The 14,410-nt window shown below is 50.0% G+C and overlaps 4 protein-coding genes across 4 annotated transcripts; 1 reads left to right on the forward strand and 3 right to left on the reverse strand.

Moving 5' to 3' along the window:
- Window positions 1-836: 836 nt before the first annotated feature.
- FMAN_01052 (uncharacterized protein) lies at window positions 837-2,872 on the forward strand (the record flags this gene model as incomplete). Its single annotated transcript, XM_041830420.1, has 6 exons — window positions 837-1,572; window positions 1,625-1,692; window positions 1,748-1,809; window positions 1,860-2,002; window positions 2,052-2,257; window positions 2,306-2,872. 6 exons carry the CDS (start codon window positions 837-839, stop codon window positions 2,870-2,872), a joined length of 1,782 nt encoding a protein of 593 aa, XP_041676387.1.
- A 521-nt stretch (window positions 2,873-3,393) lies between these two features.
- Window positions 3,394-5,060, reverse strand: FMAN_01053 (putative ammonium transporter MEAA; the record flags this gene model as incomplete). Its single annotated transcript, XM_041830431.1, has 3 exons — window positions 3,394-3,941; window positions 3,994-4,917; window positions 4,991-5,060. 3 exons carry the CDS (start codon window positions 5,058-5,060, stop codon window positions 3,394-3,396), a joined length of 1,542 nt encoding a protein of 513 aa, XP_041676388.1.
- Window positions 5,061-9,327: 4,267 nt separating this feature from the next.
- FMAN_01054 (uncharacterized protein) lies at window positions 9,328-11,731 on the reverse strand (the record flags this gene model as incomplete). The annotated part of the gene is made up of 3 exons (XM_041830442.1): window positions 9,328-11,334; window positions 11,388-11,588; window positions 11,651-11,731. 3 exons carry the CDS (start codon window positions 11,729-11,731, stop codon window positions 9,328-9,330), a joined length of 2,289 nt encoding a protein of 762 aa, XP_041676389.1.
- A 979-nt stretch (window positions 11,732-12,710) lies between these two features.
- Window positions 12,711-14,189, reverse strand: FMAN_01055 (uncharacterized protein; the record flags this gene model as incomplete). Its single annotated transcript, XM_041830453.1, has 1 exon — window positions 12,711-14,189. The coding sequence occupies one exon, from the start codon at window positions 14,187-14,189 to the stop codon at window positions 12,711-12,713; it is 1,479 nt and encodes a 492-aa protein (XP_041676390.1).
- Between the last annotated feature and the right edge of the window lie 221 nt (window positions 14,190-14,410).

The following is a 14,410-nucleotide window of genomic DNA, read 5'->3' on the forward strand; positions in this document are numbered from 1 at the left end:
CCTCGATACACGACTAGAATGACGCGTTGCCATGTAAAACAGGCCATATATGCATCAGGATTATGGATGAGGCGTTGAGAGAAGGGGCAACGAAGCCGTCACGACTAGGTTTACATTGCTTACATTCTCAAAATAGACTCGAGATCTGATAAGTGAGGTGGAAACGACGGTGAGATCCATAGTCACGGGGTCGGCGATCCTGGCGCTTGTTTCTGTTGTGGGTATTAAGCCACCCGGCAATATCGGTACAGTGTGTATGACACAGTACCTGTTAATTTGTCGTCGCTCTGCAGGGGCGCTAGCAAATGCCCCTCAGCGTTACGGGCAGCCGAAGATCGGATTCCATCCCCTGTCTAACAAGGCTTGAAGGGGAGCCATGATAACCTAACACAGTGCATGGCTGACCATCCAATTGGCCACCTTCCCCTTGCACAAGGCGGGCTAGTCCTAACGCGCAGGGGCAATCAATTCAGCGTCTCAACCAATCTTCAAAGAAGCAACATCATCAGCATCATTAAGCAAATCAATCGAACTCAGCACCTCCGAATTATAGCGCTTGCCGCCTCAGAGCGACACCCCCGTCTGTTTCTCCTCTCCTCTCCTCTCTTTCCTCCATCAGTTTCCCAGGGCGTAGGTTGAACGGATTGTTTCATCGACTATCCACTGTCATTGAGATTACTTCTCCAAAACACAGCCCCGTGCCAAAGGGGTACACACTACCGAGTACAGCCCAATCTTCGCTTGTGCTGGTCATAAAGATTGGCTGTTGAGACAGCATAGTTATCACGCATCAACCTACAGTCCACCCGTCAACATTGAATCAACCTTGTATCAATATGGCTCCAGCTTCAGGAATTCTTAAGTCAAAAGCAGCCCCGGGTGCTTCGGGCTACCAGGCAGTGCATCAAGATGAGGGTGATGGCCACGATGATGGCCCTAGGGAACCTCCCACTCAACCAATCATACCGCGTGGCCCAATTCGTTCATACAGGAACACCATAATGCTTCTATCAGGCCTTGTCGTTATTCTTATGGCCATAAACCTTTATCTTAGCCTCCCGCTTGCCTTTGCCGGCTCCGGCTCCGGCTCATGTCCGGGGGACCCACCCCGAGTTCCCCAGTATTTTCAGACGTCGCCGCAACTATGGCCCGGCGTTACCGAAACTGGAAAGCCGGCTTTCATGGCACAAACCCACGTCTTTGAGCCTACTGCCACATTTGTCCCCAATGATCCGTTACAGACATCTATCCCTATCGAAGGCATGAAGGAGGGTAACCGAAGCATCTTCCAGATGATGGGTTACCTGAGCCCTTATTCTCCATCTACAGGCTTCGGCGTGGACGAGTATCCAATCCCTCCAGGCGCTGAGATCGTTCAGGTCCAGATGCTTTCTCGCCATGGTGCCCGATATCCAACTCCAGGTTCGAACGTCGCAACCCTTGGTGATCGACTTGCCAATGCTTCCGCTGGCCTCAAGACCAGTGGTGCCCTCGAGTTTTTGATGGACTGGAAATACGAACTCGGAAAGGCCATCCTAGTCCCAAGGGGTCGACAGGAGCTCTTCGAGTCTGGTAGGAGTTTATCTTTTCGCAACTTGAAACTTGAAACTGATAAACAGTCTAGGCGTCTTGCATAGTTACATGTATGGTAGCTTGTACAACCCTCAAAGCAAACTCATCGTCCGAACTACAGTCTGTGACCTTCGTTCATATGCCAACCAGGTCTCAAGATACTGACAGTGTATAGACTCAAGATCGCATGCTGAAATCTGCAGAAAACTGGATGGCTGGCTTCTTTGGCCTCGAGTGGTAAGCGAGAGTCGCCCAAGGTGTTTGCTGCATTATTCTGACAGCAGCAGGACCAATAATGCCACTATCGAAGTGATCATAGAGGCCCCTGGTTTCAACAACTCCCTTGCTGGAGGACTAAACTGCCCCAACTCCGACAAGGCGGACTATGTGACTCCTGTGGCCGCATGGTATGACAAGTACCTCAAAGACGGTATGTCCCTTCATCAGATTTGCAGACCAACAACTGAAGAGTCACTTAGCAACTGCCCGATTCAATAACGTGACAGAGGGTTTCACGTGGACACCAGCAGACGTCTGGGCTGCACAAAACATGTGTCCCTATGAAACTGTTGCATACGGCTTTAGTAGATTCTGTGACCTCTTTACATACGAGGAATGGGAACACTTTGGCTACTCTATCGACCTTGGATTCTCTTCTGGGGCTGGGTTCCAAAGCCCAGTAGGCGTAAGTTGACTCCTCTGGCAACCCCAACTCTGCTAACCAGAGTTACAGCGAGCTACTGGTCTCGGCTATCAACAAGAGGTCATGGCAAGGCTTAAGAATCATACCCTTGGTTACTCTGGCTCCCAGATCAACACGACACTGGATAGCATGAAGGAGACATTTCCTCTGAACCAAAGTCTTTACTTTGACTTTTCTCACGACACCAACATCATCTCTATCCTAACAGCCTTTGGCCTTCGCCAATTTGCCGAGGAGCTTCCCACTGACAAATATCCTGGCGAACATGAGTTCGTTGTTTCTAAGCTGACTCCTTTCGGTGCGCGTTTAGACATCGAAATCATCAAGGCGCCCAGCCCTGTCTCACCAAAGAGAGACGGCTACCTTGATGGCAAAGAGACCAAGTACATTCACTTCGTACTCAACCAGCGCACTGTGCCTCTGGGCAGGAGTTTTCCGGAATGTGACGTCAGCCGTAAGGACGGCTGGTGTGACCTGGATACATTCATCGAGGTTCAGGACAAGATGGCAGAAAAGGCACAGTTCGACTACTCTTGCTTCGGAGATTACTCGTCACTACCATATGGTAAAGTAACAGACGGAGTGCCGCCTTCTTGAGAGAATGTGTGACTTGGCATATAAAGATACAGTTCGGGCGTAAATTTGAGATGCCATCTAGATTTAGCAAAACGACAATCGCCCGTTAGTCCTTAATTGTAGTTAGCAATTAGAATCGGCGCAGCGTGTATTGTTGGATAATTGGAAGCAAGACTGTAGTACAATTCTAAAAGACCAGTGCAGCTTCAGGACCCTTGACTGTTGCCTCATCGAGATATGTATAAATAAATATATGTAGTGATCTGATTTGTAACTGTCTATAAGACCACACAGATGGAACAATATTATGTACGTATCCAATGGCCTGCATCGCTTTTCCAAAGCCATCCACATCTACCAAGCGGGTATTAAAACAATCCGAGGCAGATACGTCGAAAAGATGGTAAAATCCGTAACGCCTTTGCCTGCTACTCCTAGCATCCCGCGAGTTAAAAAAAAAAAAGAATCCTAGCAATAAATAACCCCTCTATATCAAACAAGGCTAATATGATTCGCAATATATAACATCGCCATAAGCAAGTTTAAGCATGCTTCTCGTTAATCACCGCGTCGGGTGCAACAACATCGGGCGTGTTAAGAGAAGGAGTCTTGCGGACATCATCGGATTCGCTTGGGTTCATCATAGACTGGTGCTCCTGAATGCCATGGGTAGGCTCAAGCACATCACCATCTTCAGCGGGCTCACCACGGTGAGGGCTCCAAGCAAGGAAGTCTCGGCGAACCTCAACGTAGTCGTAAGAGAACTCGCCGTGCTGGTCATCGTCCATACCAAGGAGCTCAGCCTCTTCGGAGGCACGGAGCTTCAGTCCAGGAATGAAGTCGATAATCTTGGCGATGATGGCAGACATGACGAAGGCATAAGCGGAGGCAGCGACAATGGCAGCGATTTGCCAGCCAATGATGACGTAGTTGCCATCCATGAAGCCACCTGTAGCACCGGTGTTGACACCGTCGAGGCCAATGATAGAGCCACGGGCGAAAAAAGCATTGAAGATGAGACCAACGATACCACCGACACCGTGCTCGGCAAACACATCGAGAGAGTCGTCAATTCGAACAAGGAACTTGACTACATGGGAGGTTAGCGATTGTGTGTAAAATTAAATGACCAGACGACTTACTCTTTGTGGCAAAATTGCAAGCGACACCAGCGACAACACCCAGGATGATGCTAGCCCAAGGGTCGAGGAAACCGGAAGCAGGAGTAGCAGCAACAAGACCAGAGATAGTGCCAGAGCACCAGCCGACCATGGACCACTTACGAGCCAGGCGGAAATCGAGAATGCACCAAGTCATAGCAGCAAACATGGCAGTGAGGCAGGAGTTCCAGCAAGCCATAACAGCACGGAGGTTAGCACCGAAAGAAGAGCCACCATTGAAGCCGAGCCAGCCGAACCAGAGGAACATGGTACCGAGGGTGATGAGGGAGATGTTGTGAGGACGGAAGTTCATCATCATCTTCTCGTTGCGGCGGCCCAGAACCCAAGAGTAGGCGAATGCGGACATGCCGGAGCCAATCTCGACGGGAACACCACCAGCGTAGTCGAGAACGCCGTTAACGAAGCCCCAACCATTAGGGTTCCAGACCCAGTAGGCGAGAGGGCAGTAGACAAGAGTGGCCCAGAAGAAGATGAACACCATGCTTGGCACAACGCGGCCTCGCTCGGCGACAGCGCCGACTGTAAGAGCGCCAGTGACAGCGCAGAACATCATCTGATAGAAAGAGTAGAGCAGAGCAGGGATAAGAGGAGATCCGACTGAGGGAGCACCCCAGACCTTCATAAGACCGAAATGCTTGAGATCACCGATGAAGGGGTTGTTGGAAGTTGTAGAGAAGGCGAGAGAGAAGCCCCAGAAGTACCACTGGAAGACAATGACGGAGAAGGACATCATAACAACCCAGAGCATGGAGAGGGCTGATTTTCTTCGGGCAAGACCAGAGTACAGGAAGGCGATGCCAGGGACCATGAGAAGGACGAGGCAGGCGGAGAGGATGATGAAGGCCTGGTCGCCAGATTGGTACCATTGGTTGAGGTTCTCGGTAGCTGGGGAGAAGAATCGTGTTAGTATTGGGTTGTGATGATGAGTTTTCGCGTTGTCGACGATGGAAAAACCTACTGGAATCACCACCAAGCTCTTCATTGGTGCCATTGAAGGCAGTCGGGGGTCCAGGGATAACATAAGACATGTTGGGTTATTGTGTGTATAAGGTCTCGTGGGATCTCGTTTCGCGTATTCGTCGGGTTCAGGTTGTGTCGAAGTATGGAAGAAGATGAGATTCGATGAATCTGAGCAGATCTCTCTCCCGTTGAATGACGAGCAAGGTGAAGTAGGTAAGTGACGACTGAGTCCTGAAGAGGAAGAGCAAGACGAAGAGGAAGGAAAGCTCCACCGGATACAGGAAGTTATGGAAACAACCTAGTGAGATAAAAACGGAAGGGAATATGGAGAAGAGGAACAGGAAATGCAAGTGATGGGGCAAGACTTTAATATAATTGTTTGAGATGCCTACATACAGTACCTACTACTCTATCTTAGACTCAACCCAACGCCAAATCCAGATCCATATCCATATGCATATCCATGCCCCATGCCCATGCCGGCCGCGGGTCTGTCTCCATGAGCCAAAAACGCCATGGATGTCCTGGGCGTGGGACAATTTGTTGCAGATCTCCTGGTATGGTACGGGCATAGATAGAGGCGCGACACACAACGAGAGACAAAGAGATAGAGATAGCAGCAAAGCTGAGCTGGGGGGTACCAGAGATAGGTAGAGTCCAGGGCAGAGATAGCGAGTCTGAGGGTACGTACCGGCATGGCTCAGCCTTTCACAGGGCTGTACGAGCACCGGTTAGTCGCTGTGATACCGCCACAGATTGATCTGATACAGCGTAGCAAGTGTAGTAGTAACCAGTTGGACACATACAAAAACCACAAACCACAAACCATCTCATGGATGTTTATCGGTACGTACCCCCCAAATGATAGAGATAAAGATAGCGGCGCCTGCATGCTCTGTCCAGGTACCGACCCTAGCGTTGACGGGCTTACACGTCTTTGGTAAAGCGTCTACTATGTCGACTCCTCTTTGCGCCGTTCTCGGCTGGTTCCTGGGTCTTGGAGATCGAAGAAACACCCCTGTCGTCTGTCGTCGTCTCGTCCCGGACAGAGTCCGCATCTTTGGTTTTTGGTTTTTGGGGTTTTTTTTTTGTTGTAACACGCCCTCCGAGACGCCCGATCTTGACTTGAACTTGATTTGGCGCTGAGAGGCTTCGCATTAACAATGCACTGCCCAAAAGGAAGAAGGAAGCTTACCGTGCGTGGAAAGCCTCACATTGTTCGACACGCATGGCCAGAAATAAAGCGTCATACAATTTCATTTCCTATTTTATAAATAAAGGAATTCATGCTTCGTGTAATCTATCTAGAAAGCTGGGTGTAAGACCCTGTGGCACCAGTCACAAATGGGGGCTGTCGTCTTGGGCATCAGCCGTCCAGAATCTATGCGAGAGACCTGAAATCTCATATCTCATTGGGCCGTTTCGAAGCTGGGGAGAGAGCCAGAAAAAAAGAACGGGAAAATCCTCCAGCTTCGAGGGACGGATCCCCTGGGGTCTGGAGTTTGGGGGGCGCCGTTGACGTGTGATATCTCTGAACGAAGCGTGGGGTTTTCTGTGTCAGAGACCTCCGTTGACAGATTGTTCCATGTTTGAGAATCAAGATCATGGGGGAAGCTGGCAAAAAGAAAAGAACAATCTTAAATATTGCCTGGACATGGATGAGAAGACTCGGCTGATATCCGTAGATAGATATCGAGCCGAAATTTGAGCAAAGCTGAAGTTAATCAGTTCAGCTGGCATTGGAAGTGTATGTCTGTGTATGCATGGACTGTCGATACAAGCTTGATGCAAAGTTGTTTAGGCCTCGCCGTTGTCGGTTCACAAACTACGTAGTAGCCATCGCCAATGTTTATCCATTCTGTGATGATGAATTCTTGACCGAGACCTTTGCATCTTGTGGATCGAGGCGAGAAACGGGCATCTTGAATCATCGGAGACTAGAGAATCGTTGGCTCACTGATCGTCGTGTGTAAATGCGGAGAGGGAGCCAAGAGGGAGGGTTGGTCCGATTTACTAGGCCAGAAAGGATTATTCCATTACAGTGAACGATGTGTAAAGCCGTTTGATTGCATTACTACCGCCAAACCTCAAGTTGTGTCAGTCCTGTAGGTAATATCTGGGGTACGCGAGGTATGGCTGAGGCATCAGCTACAGTTAAAGCTACAGCTACAGCTCTTTTTGTCCCTGACTTCTTGGCTCTTGAGAAGTCGCCCGATAATCGTATTGAAGACCGAGAGCGCAATCTCTTGGTCTTGGTCTGGTGTGATAAGTTAGATAGCCATCTTGCTCGATGTCAAAGAACTGCAACGCATGTCTATCCGTAACAGGCTTGGCGAGATATGGAGACTGGCTACCAATCGCTTCATCTCCAACGTCACCGCGCACTTGAGCATTGGATGGTTTCGTTTAAGCAAAATAACCTTCTTTTGCTTCCCTCCCACCTGCGTCTCACACGTGAACCAAGCTTCCAAGATATTGTACGCACCATCCCGTCCGTTGCTAAAGCGTTGGCGTCACTCAGATAAGAACAATGTTTTGCCCGCAATTGGTCCCCAAGTATCGGAAGCCGTCCAAAGCGAGCATCTCATTTGGCGCCCCTCACGTGTGAAGAGCAATTGTGCATGGCTCTACTCCGTAGGTAATTCTCTTATCAGACGCACAAGTCAAAAGAAGGTTGTTGTCGTTAGGTTTTTGTGGGGGGAGGCTTGATCGGTACTTGGGTACTTTGCCAATTCGTGTGAGTAAAAAAGTTGTTTAATGAGAACAAGGGTAGATTGCTAAATTCATGGACACATCGTAACTCGTCAACCAATCACAAGCCTGACGCCATCTTCGCCGGGGACATTTTCTTCAATTCGTGTTTTTGGAAGTTTGCCGTGTTTAATAAAGAAAAGCATTTCATCAATTTATTACTTTTATTTACATGGCATGCTACTCATATCCAGTGATGCTCTCGTGGTTGCAAATCTATCAGTCCCCCCAATAGATGCTTTCTCGCTTTATGTTTCGGACATCGAAATCCGATCTGGCGGAAATCCATCGCTTGGCTACAGATACCCAGCTTACAGACAAAACTTGGCGGGCTGCCCTGCATTTCAAGCTGACGGGGATAGAGGCTTGGCCCCTGTATTCCGGGGCATCCCGGTAGAACGGCAGCCGGAAGCTCACTTCCGTACCGTTGCTTCGGGGGCATTCTGGGTCCGCTCCGAGTTTTGGTGCCGGCACTCTACATACACACATACAGACAGCACTTCAAGTTTTCACCTCAAGTCTCAGCACACATTCGATCGCACGGGGAACCAAGGTTCTCACCGAAAGCTGGTCACTTTCACTGGAGGATATGAAACTTGCCTTACCCAAGATGACTGACGAGTCGTCACTGACTGACCGTGGTTCCCTGTATGTGTATGTATACTTGAATGACGTGCCATGAATCTCAACTCCCAACTCCAAGCAAAATAACATCATCCCCAGATTTTACCCGTCCAATCAGACGCCCTCTATCACAAGCTGATCAGAAACGATGTCCTCTTTCTTATCTTCCCTAGCTTCGCCTCCAACCAATCAAGACTCACCAAACCATCAAATCAACACAAATTACACTTGGTCATGTCCGTCAGAGACAAGGTTTGTGCACCCCTCCCTCCCCTCTACCGCTATCTCTGTTAGCCTCACTCCTATGTATGTACATATCCTATCCTCTTTCTATTCTAGAAGGCATTGCCCTTGTCCCCGGGTCGGATTGCGGGGTGGCTGTCTCGTCCCGCCGACCCGGAACCCCGAGATACGGAGGCATAGTTAAAATAATTCATAATTGTCACCACTCCCGAGGTAAGCTAGGCTGATTTCACCTCCGCCCTCTGTTCCGATTTATACTCTTGACTGGCGAACCTGATTCTCCCGAAAGGACGATGATCTCAGTAGCGGTTCTCTGTGATTCGTAACATAAGTACCAGTTAGAGCATTGAGTCTCATCTGCGTATGTTTTGCTAAGGACAAGGCAAATCCAGGCACAACATATTTTGCTAAATGCAACGCCTCCGGTTCCATAGCTCATCCGGGCATTGACGAGACTGTGTCGAAATCGCGCCTGATACAAATGGTCCCCCGTCAAGATCGGCACCAGCGGCCATCGCCAAGAGATAGCACAAAAATATTCTCATAGAACCCCCCAAAAGAGCAAATTACCTACGCCTCTAAGGTCCAAAACTCCATTATCCCTAACCTAGCAGTGAATGATGAATGCGTCCACCGGGTATCAATAAGCCAGTAGACTCCCAGCGAAGAAACAGTGTGCAGGATATAGTTGGGAGATGGAAATGAAACACCCCTGGATCAGAAAATACATAGCTTTCCCGATTGTTCCTCTCGCGTCAGCTCATATGACAATATGTCGTGGTTTCGATAGTGCAGCATCAGCCGATATCGCCTGGGCATCGCAGGCCCTACACCTCCGACCTTACCTCCGATCTCGTCTCCCACCTGGACTGGCCCCATGGCCATTCCATGCATAGGTCGCAACGTCTTGCGATGTTCCATCTCGTCGGATCCTGTCGGCAGCACCCACTCTACTCGAAATCCGTGCTCCCATGTTCCATCATCACGCTCCGCAGGGACAGCCCTCCGAGTCAATGTCAGAAGCACGACGCGCCCGGTTGGTGAACCGATAGCCACAAGTGAGAGCTCAGGGGCAAACGCAATCATGTTGAGTCTACTGGTTGCATGGAAATGTCGCCTCAGCCCAGGGTCGCGAAATCGTCCAAATTTGAGCGCGTCCGAGCAGATAACTCCAAATTCCGTCGGTGAGACTCTGCTCGGGATTGGAGAGAACGAGCGTAACTCTATGTCCTTCTCGTAGGTCCGTAACAGAAACAGCTTTTTCCCGAGATCTGCCAGATATGCTTCTGGCAACTGCGGATGCCGATTGTACTCAGGGGGTCTCCTCCAATAAGCCATCATCAGTTCTGCTTTCCGGGGTGTTCGACAGACTGTGTTGCTGTGAGGAAAATATGTCATGTCGAGCTTATGGACAGCCATTGCGTTCCCATTCGTAGCATGCCCCAGGTCTTCCTTATTTTCTCCCTGATCTTCAGAGTCCTGTTGCTTGAATGTCGCATCCCAAGCATGAAGATTATCAGGAGAACTGCCAGGTGACTTGTAGGTGCTAAGACCCTGAGCCAATTCATGGGCTTGGAAATAAAAGGAACTCCAATCTGTCCCCGCGACGATAGCATCCTCCTCCGAATCGACTTCTGAGCCATCTTCCGAATCGCCCCCTTCATCGTGTTCGTCACCGGTCTCATCCTCAGTGTCCTCGAACTCTTCCTCGCCAACATCGCTTCCCAATAGATCTTCAGTCTGTACAACAAACCCTAGCTGAGGCATATCAGGTTCCCAAGCTAGAGGAATCATTGGGCCAGGCTGGCTTAATGGCCTCAGCATGTTGTGTGGATTATCAGGAATATTAGCTACTGCATTCCTGACGTTCACCAATGGTTGTTGACAGCCACTGCTGGCTGGGATAACTTCTAGTCGGTTGGTGGGGACGCCAAATAGCTCCTCCGTCGTCTTGACCTTGAGAAAATCCCTTTCATCCAGAGCAAAAATCCCCCATCCTCTGGATGGGGCAGGGTGGAACTCCTCACTTTTCAGTAGATTCGAACATAGTGGTGGGATGACTATTAGACCTCTGTTTCCTTGCCAGATATCTGCTAACCACGCAGTCCCCTTGATGTCGATTGCGCAAATTCGCTGCGCGTGGCCTCGACAGTCGTCTACAAAACAAACGTTGGGGATGTTGTCTGCACTGGGAGCCATGCGTATTACGACCCGCCAATTCCGGGTTCGTGTTGGAATATCTGATCGTGTCCCGCGGGACAAGCCTGCCCTGCGACTCGGGGGGTCTTGTGTCAGAGCCAGAGCAAAGACGACAACCTCATGCCTATTTGAGCTGACGGCGATCAGGCGAGACTTTCGATGGACAGCCAAGCCCCAAGCTGATATTCCAACATTTTCATGGAAGAATTGTTTCGGAACAGATTTGTGTGACCTGTCGCTTGTGGCACGGCATTCTTTGGCATGTTTCTCAATTTCCTTGGTGTAATATGCCACCACATCTCCGTCGTCGTAGCACGCGAGGACTATTTCTTCGTCGCCGAGGAATCCTGTGATCATATGGTTGACTGTGTGTGGCCGAGACTCGTCGAGTTGTCCGCCGACTAGCTGGGCGGCAGCACTTGCTTTAGGCTTCAGTTGTAGATCAGGCTGGCTCGGAAGTGCCTGGCTCGGGGCGGCACGGGGTCTGTAGACGAATATTCGGCCTTGGTAAGCAGAGAAGTAGAGCTGGAATGTGTCGTCAGCCTTGCGACAATTAAAGGGAATTGGTATGGTCGCACATTGTACACTTGAGACAGAGCAGTCAGGTTGCTCCGAAATTTCTGCATAGATGGGATCAAGCGGTATATCGAAGGCCCTGCATTTGTCTCGTCATCGGAGTCGTTCCCAGGCCAGGTAAAGGGTAGCTCGGCGCTCTGGGGGTGCATGCCCAAAGTTACCCGCTCGCGATCACGGACTGCGGCTCTGGCGCCATCGCCAAACTGAAGGATGACGAACAAAGCATCAGCGAAAAGAATATTCTACGCACACGAACAATACTCACCCGGTCAGTGGCAGTTTGCGCATAGCATTTCCCCACGCATATTGGCTGGAAGTTGCGCTTGTAAGGTTGTTGACTTTCCATCAGCTCTCACACAACTCATGCGCGGTAAGGTGAGATGGCCTTTGCCGAGGCGTTGCAGCTTAGCAATTGCATCCAGGTGGCGGATGGATGGATGGATGGGATTGGGCAACACCCTGCGTGCGTAAGGCGACTGATTCGCTTGATTCTTGAGGATGCAATATGATGTGATATTGCTGTCGTTCTCATGCAGAAGGCTGAATAACGGTGCTGTTACTGGGGGAAGCTGCGTGGTGATGCACGAAACAGCGCAGCGCAGTACAGCACAGCACTTCCAGCTCAAACCTCGATCTTCGGTTTGCTTCTCCAAGAGGATGCAAGTGACCAAATGGAGAGTCGCGGGGTGCGGCACGTCGGTCGGTCGGTCTCTTGTTATCGATAAGGAGCCGGCGAAACCTCCACTGTAGGTAGGTAAGCTGAGATGCCGGAATGGAGTAAGGAGACGGAACACTATGTTAGTAGGCCAGCCCGGGTCTTGATTCCACGTACCTATATTTCTCAAGATAGTATGTTAGTTTTAGAATTCCCTAGGCTGAGTGATTGCGCTAGGATCATTGTGTCGTTGGCATGGAGCTAACTATGCAGGTTGCCTTTGTTGCTAGTAGTGGGTTCAACTGTCACGATGATGTCAATTGTTGGAATCGGGATACACAAAACTGATTTAGTAGGCATAATATGTCTTTCATGGGACTTTCTAACAAATGATTCTGATGCATTGTGTGCCGCTAGATAGCAACCCTGAAACTGCCATGTTATCTTGCCATGTTATCTATCTCTTTGTGATGAAGAAGCCATATACGTAGGTCTTACAAGAAATTGGCTTGTTACAAAATGTCACTCATTGATATGCACACAAACGTCCAATCCTAACAAGATTCCATTTCGCTAACAAAAGGTATATCCTCCAAAATCCACATATAAATCCCAACCAGCAATACATTCTCATTTCATCCATAGTCATAAGGTATGTATATCATCGTGCTCAAGCCGACATGAGCTCAAGCATATCCTTCATCCGATAATCAAGCACTGGAGTCTTCCAATCATCTTGTAGTAGGCCATATCTCTCCGTTGCATTCCCCTTGGGCTTCCGGGCATTCAGCGCCCAGTATCCAAAATCAGAATCTTTCTCCTGGAGGAAACGAACTAGGTGCTGCCAGTAATTGGCGTCACCAACAGACGGCTGCACAGGCGCCCCGATCTCGCCGACCCACACAGGGGCAATCTGTTTATCGAGGATGTATCCCCAGTTATGGTGCATCGTCTTCGCGAATGAGTCGTAGTCTCGCTGGAGGAAACGGCCCTCCCAGCTTCCCCAGCCAGACCAAGCGTACACGTGTGCTGAGTATACTAGTCGGTGGGTAACGTCCAGCAGGATAGGACGTTTGCACACCTTGGACAGATCGTTGGAAGACTCAGTGCCCTCGACTATGACGAGCCAGTCCCTATTCATCTGAAGAAGTCGGTTGCCGCATCTTTCAGCAGCTGGTGCCCACTTCGACCACGGCATGGTACCCCAAAGGCCGCGGATCTCATTCCTGAGATCGACACCAATGACAAGCGGGTTGTTGATGTGTGGGAGCATGATAGTCTCCCAGTGCTGGATCCATTCGTCCTCAGTCTGTCGCACCCGACACATGGGGCCCAAATGATCGTTCGACCAGCCAGCATCACAGGGATCAGCACCGCAACACCAGGTTGCGCTGGTTATGTGGTTGTTTACGATGACAGCGATGCCCGATTTGGTCAGCGTCTGAACAATAGCATGGAAGATGTCCAGTGCCCTTAGGCCGACCAGGTCGGGATTTGCGCGAAGGTGTTTTTCTTCGACAACTGGATTCTTGATGACCAACTCATCAGCATAAGGTAGCCTCACACTGTTGAAGCCGAGCTTCTTGATAGTCTTTGCAATATCATCGCGATGTTGGATATCCAAACCTCCGGTGACAAAGAACTCGTCACTGGCACCATACCAGTTCACCGAGGCTAACTTGAAACGGCGGCCGTTGACATCTACAATATCTCGTCCTCTCGTCCGTAGAGGGAGTGTATAGTTGGTGATTTGAAGATGCTCTGGAGGCGGGGGCAACGGGTTCTGGCTGAATCGTTCGCTGGCAGCATCAGGGATCCAGCTCCGATGCAATGCGGTCTCGACCTTCCAGCGATATGCGTATCCGGCTCCAAGACATAGCAATAAAGCAGCGAGGAGAATTGCGCTACTTGGACTGCGTAGACAACTAAATCTCCGTGTTCGTGTCCGGATCCAGGATCGCCTTTGAGTTGTGGGCTTCTCGGAGTCAGCGAATCGAACACGCCGTCTGCTTTTTTTCGTCGGTCCCAAGTCTTGTTCCAATTCTTCATCCTCGTTTTGATGCTCATTTTCTTCCTCCATGATACGATTCTGCTCAATATCCGTCCAATCGCCGAGCAAGTGGTTCCGTTGTTGGGAGTCGTCCACCATCGGAGTCGGAGTCGGAGAGCGGGGCCGTGTCCCGCCAAGGAAATGCGGCACGCGAAGACCTGACCACATTCTTCCACTTTGAGGCTGAAGTCACGTTTCTGAGCCTTATCGTATTCGGTTATGTATTTGAGAGTGAGCTTCAACTGAGGGTATCGATATGCTGAGCTCGATATAAAGACGAAAAAATCTTTGTCTCTGGTTGGTAGGCCGTCTTAAGGGTT

The sequence above is a fragment of the Fusarium mangiferae genome (assembly GCF_900044065.1).
Source record: "Fusarium mangiferae strain MRC7560 genome assembly, contig: FMAN_scaffold001, whole genome shotgun sequence".
Taxonomy (NCBI): Eukaryota; Fungi; Ascomycota; class Sordariomycetes; order Hypocreales; family Nectriaceae; genus Fusarium; species Fusarium mangiferae.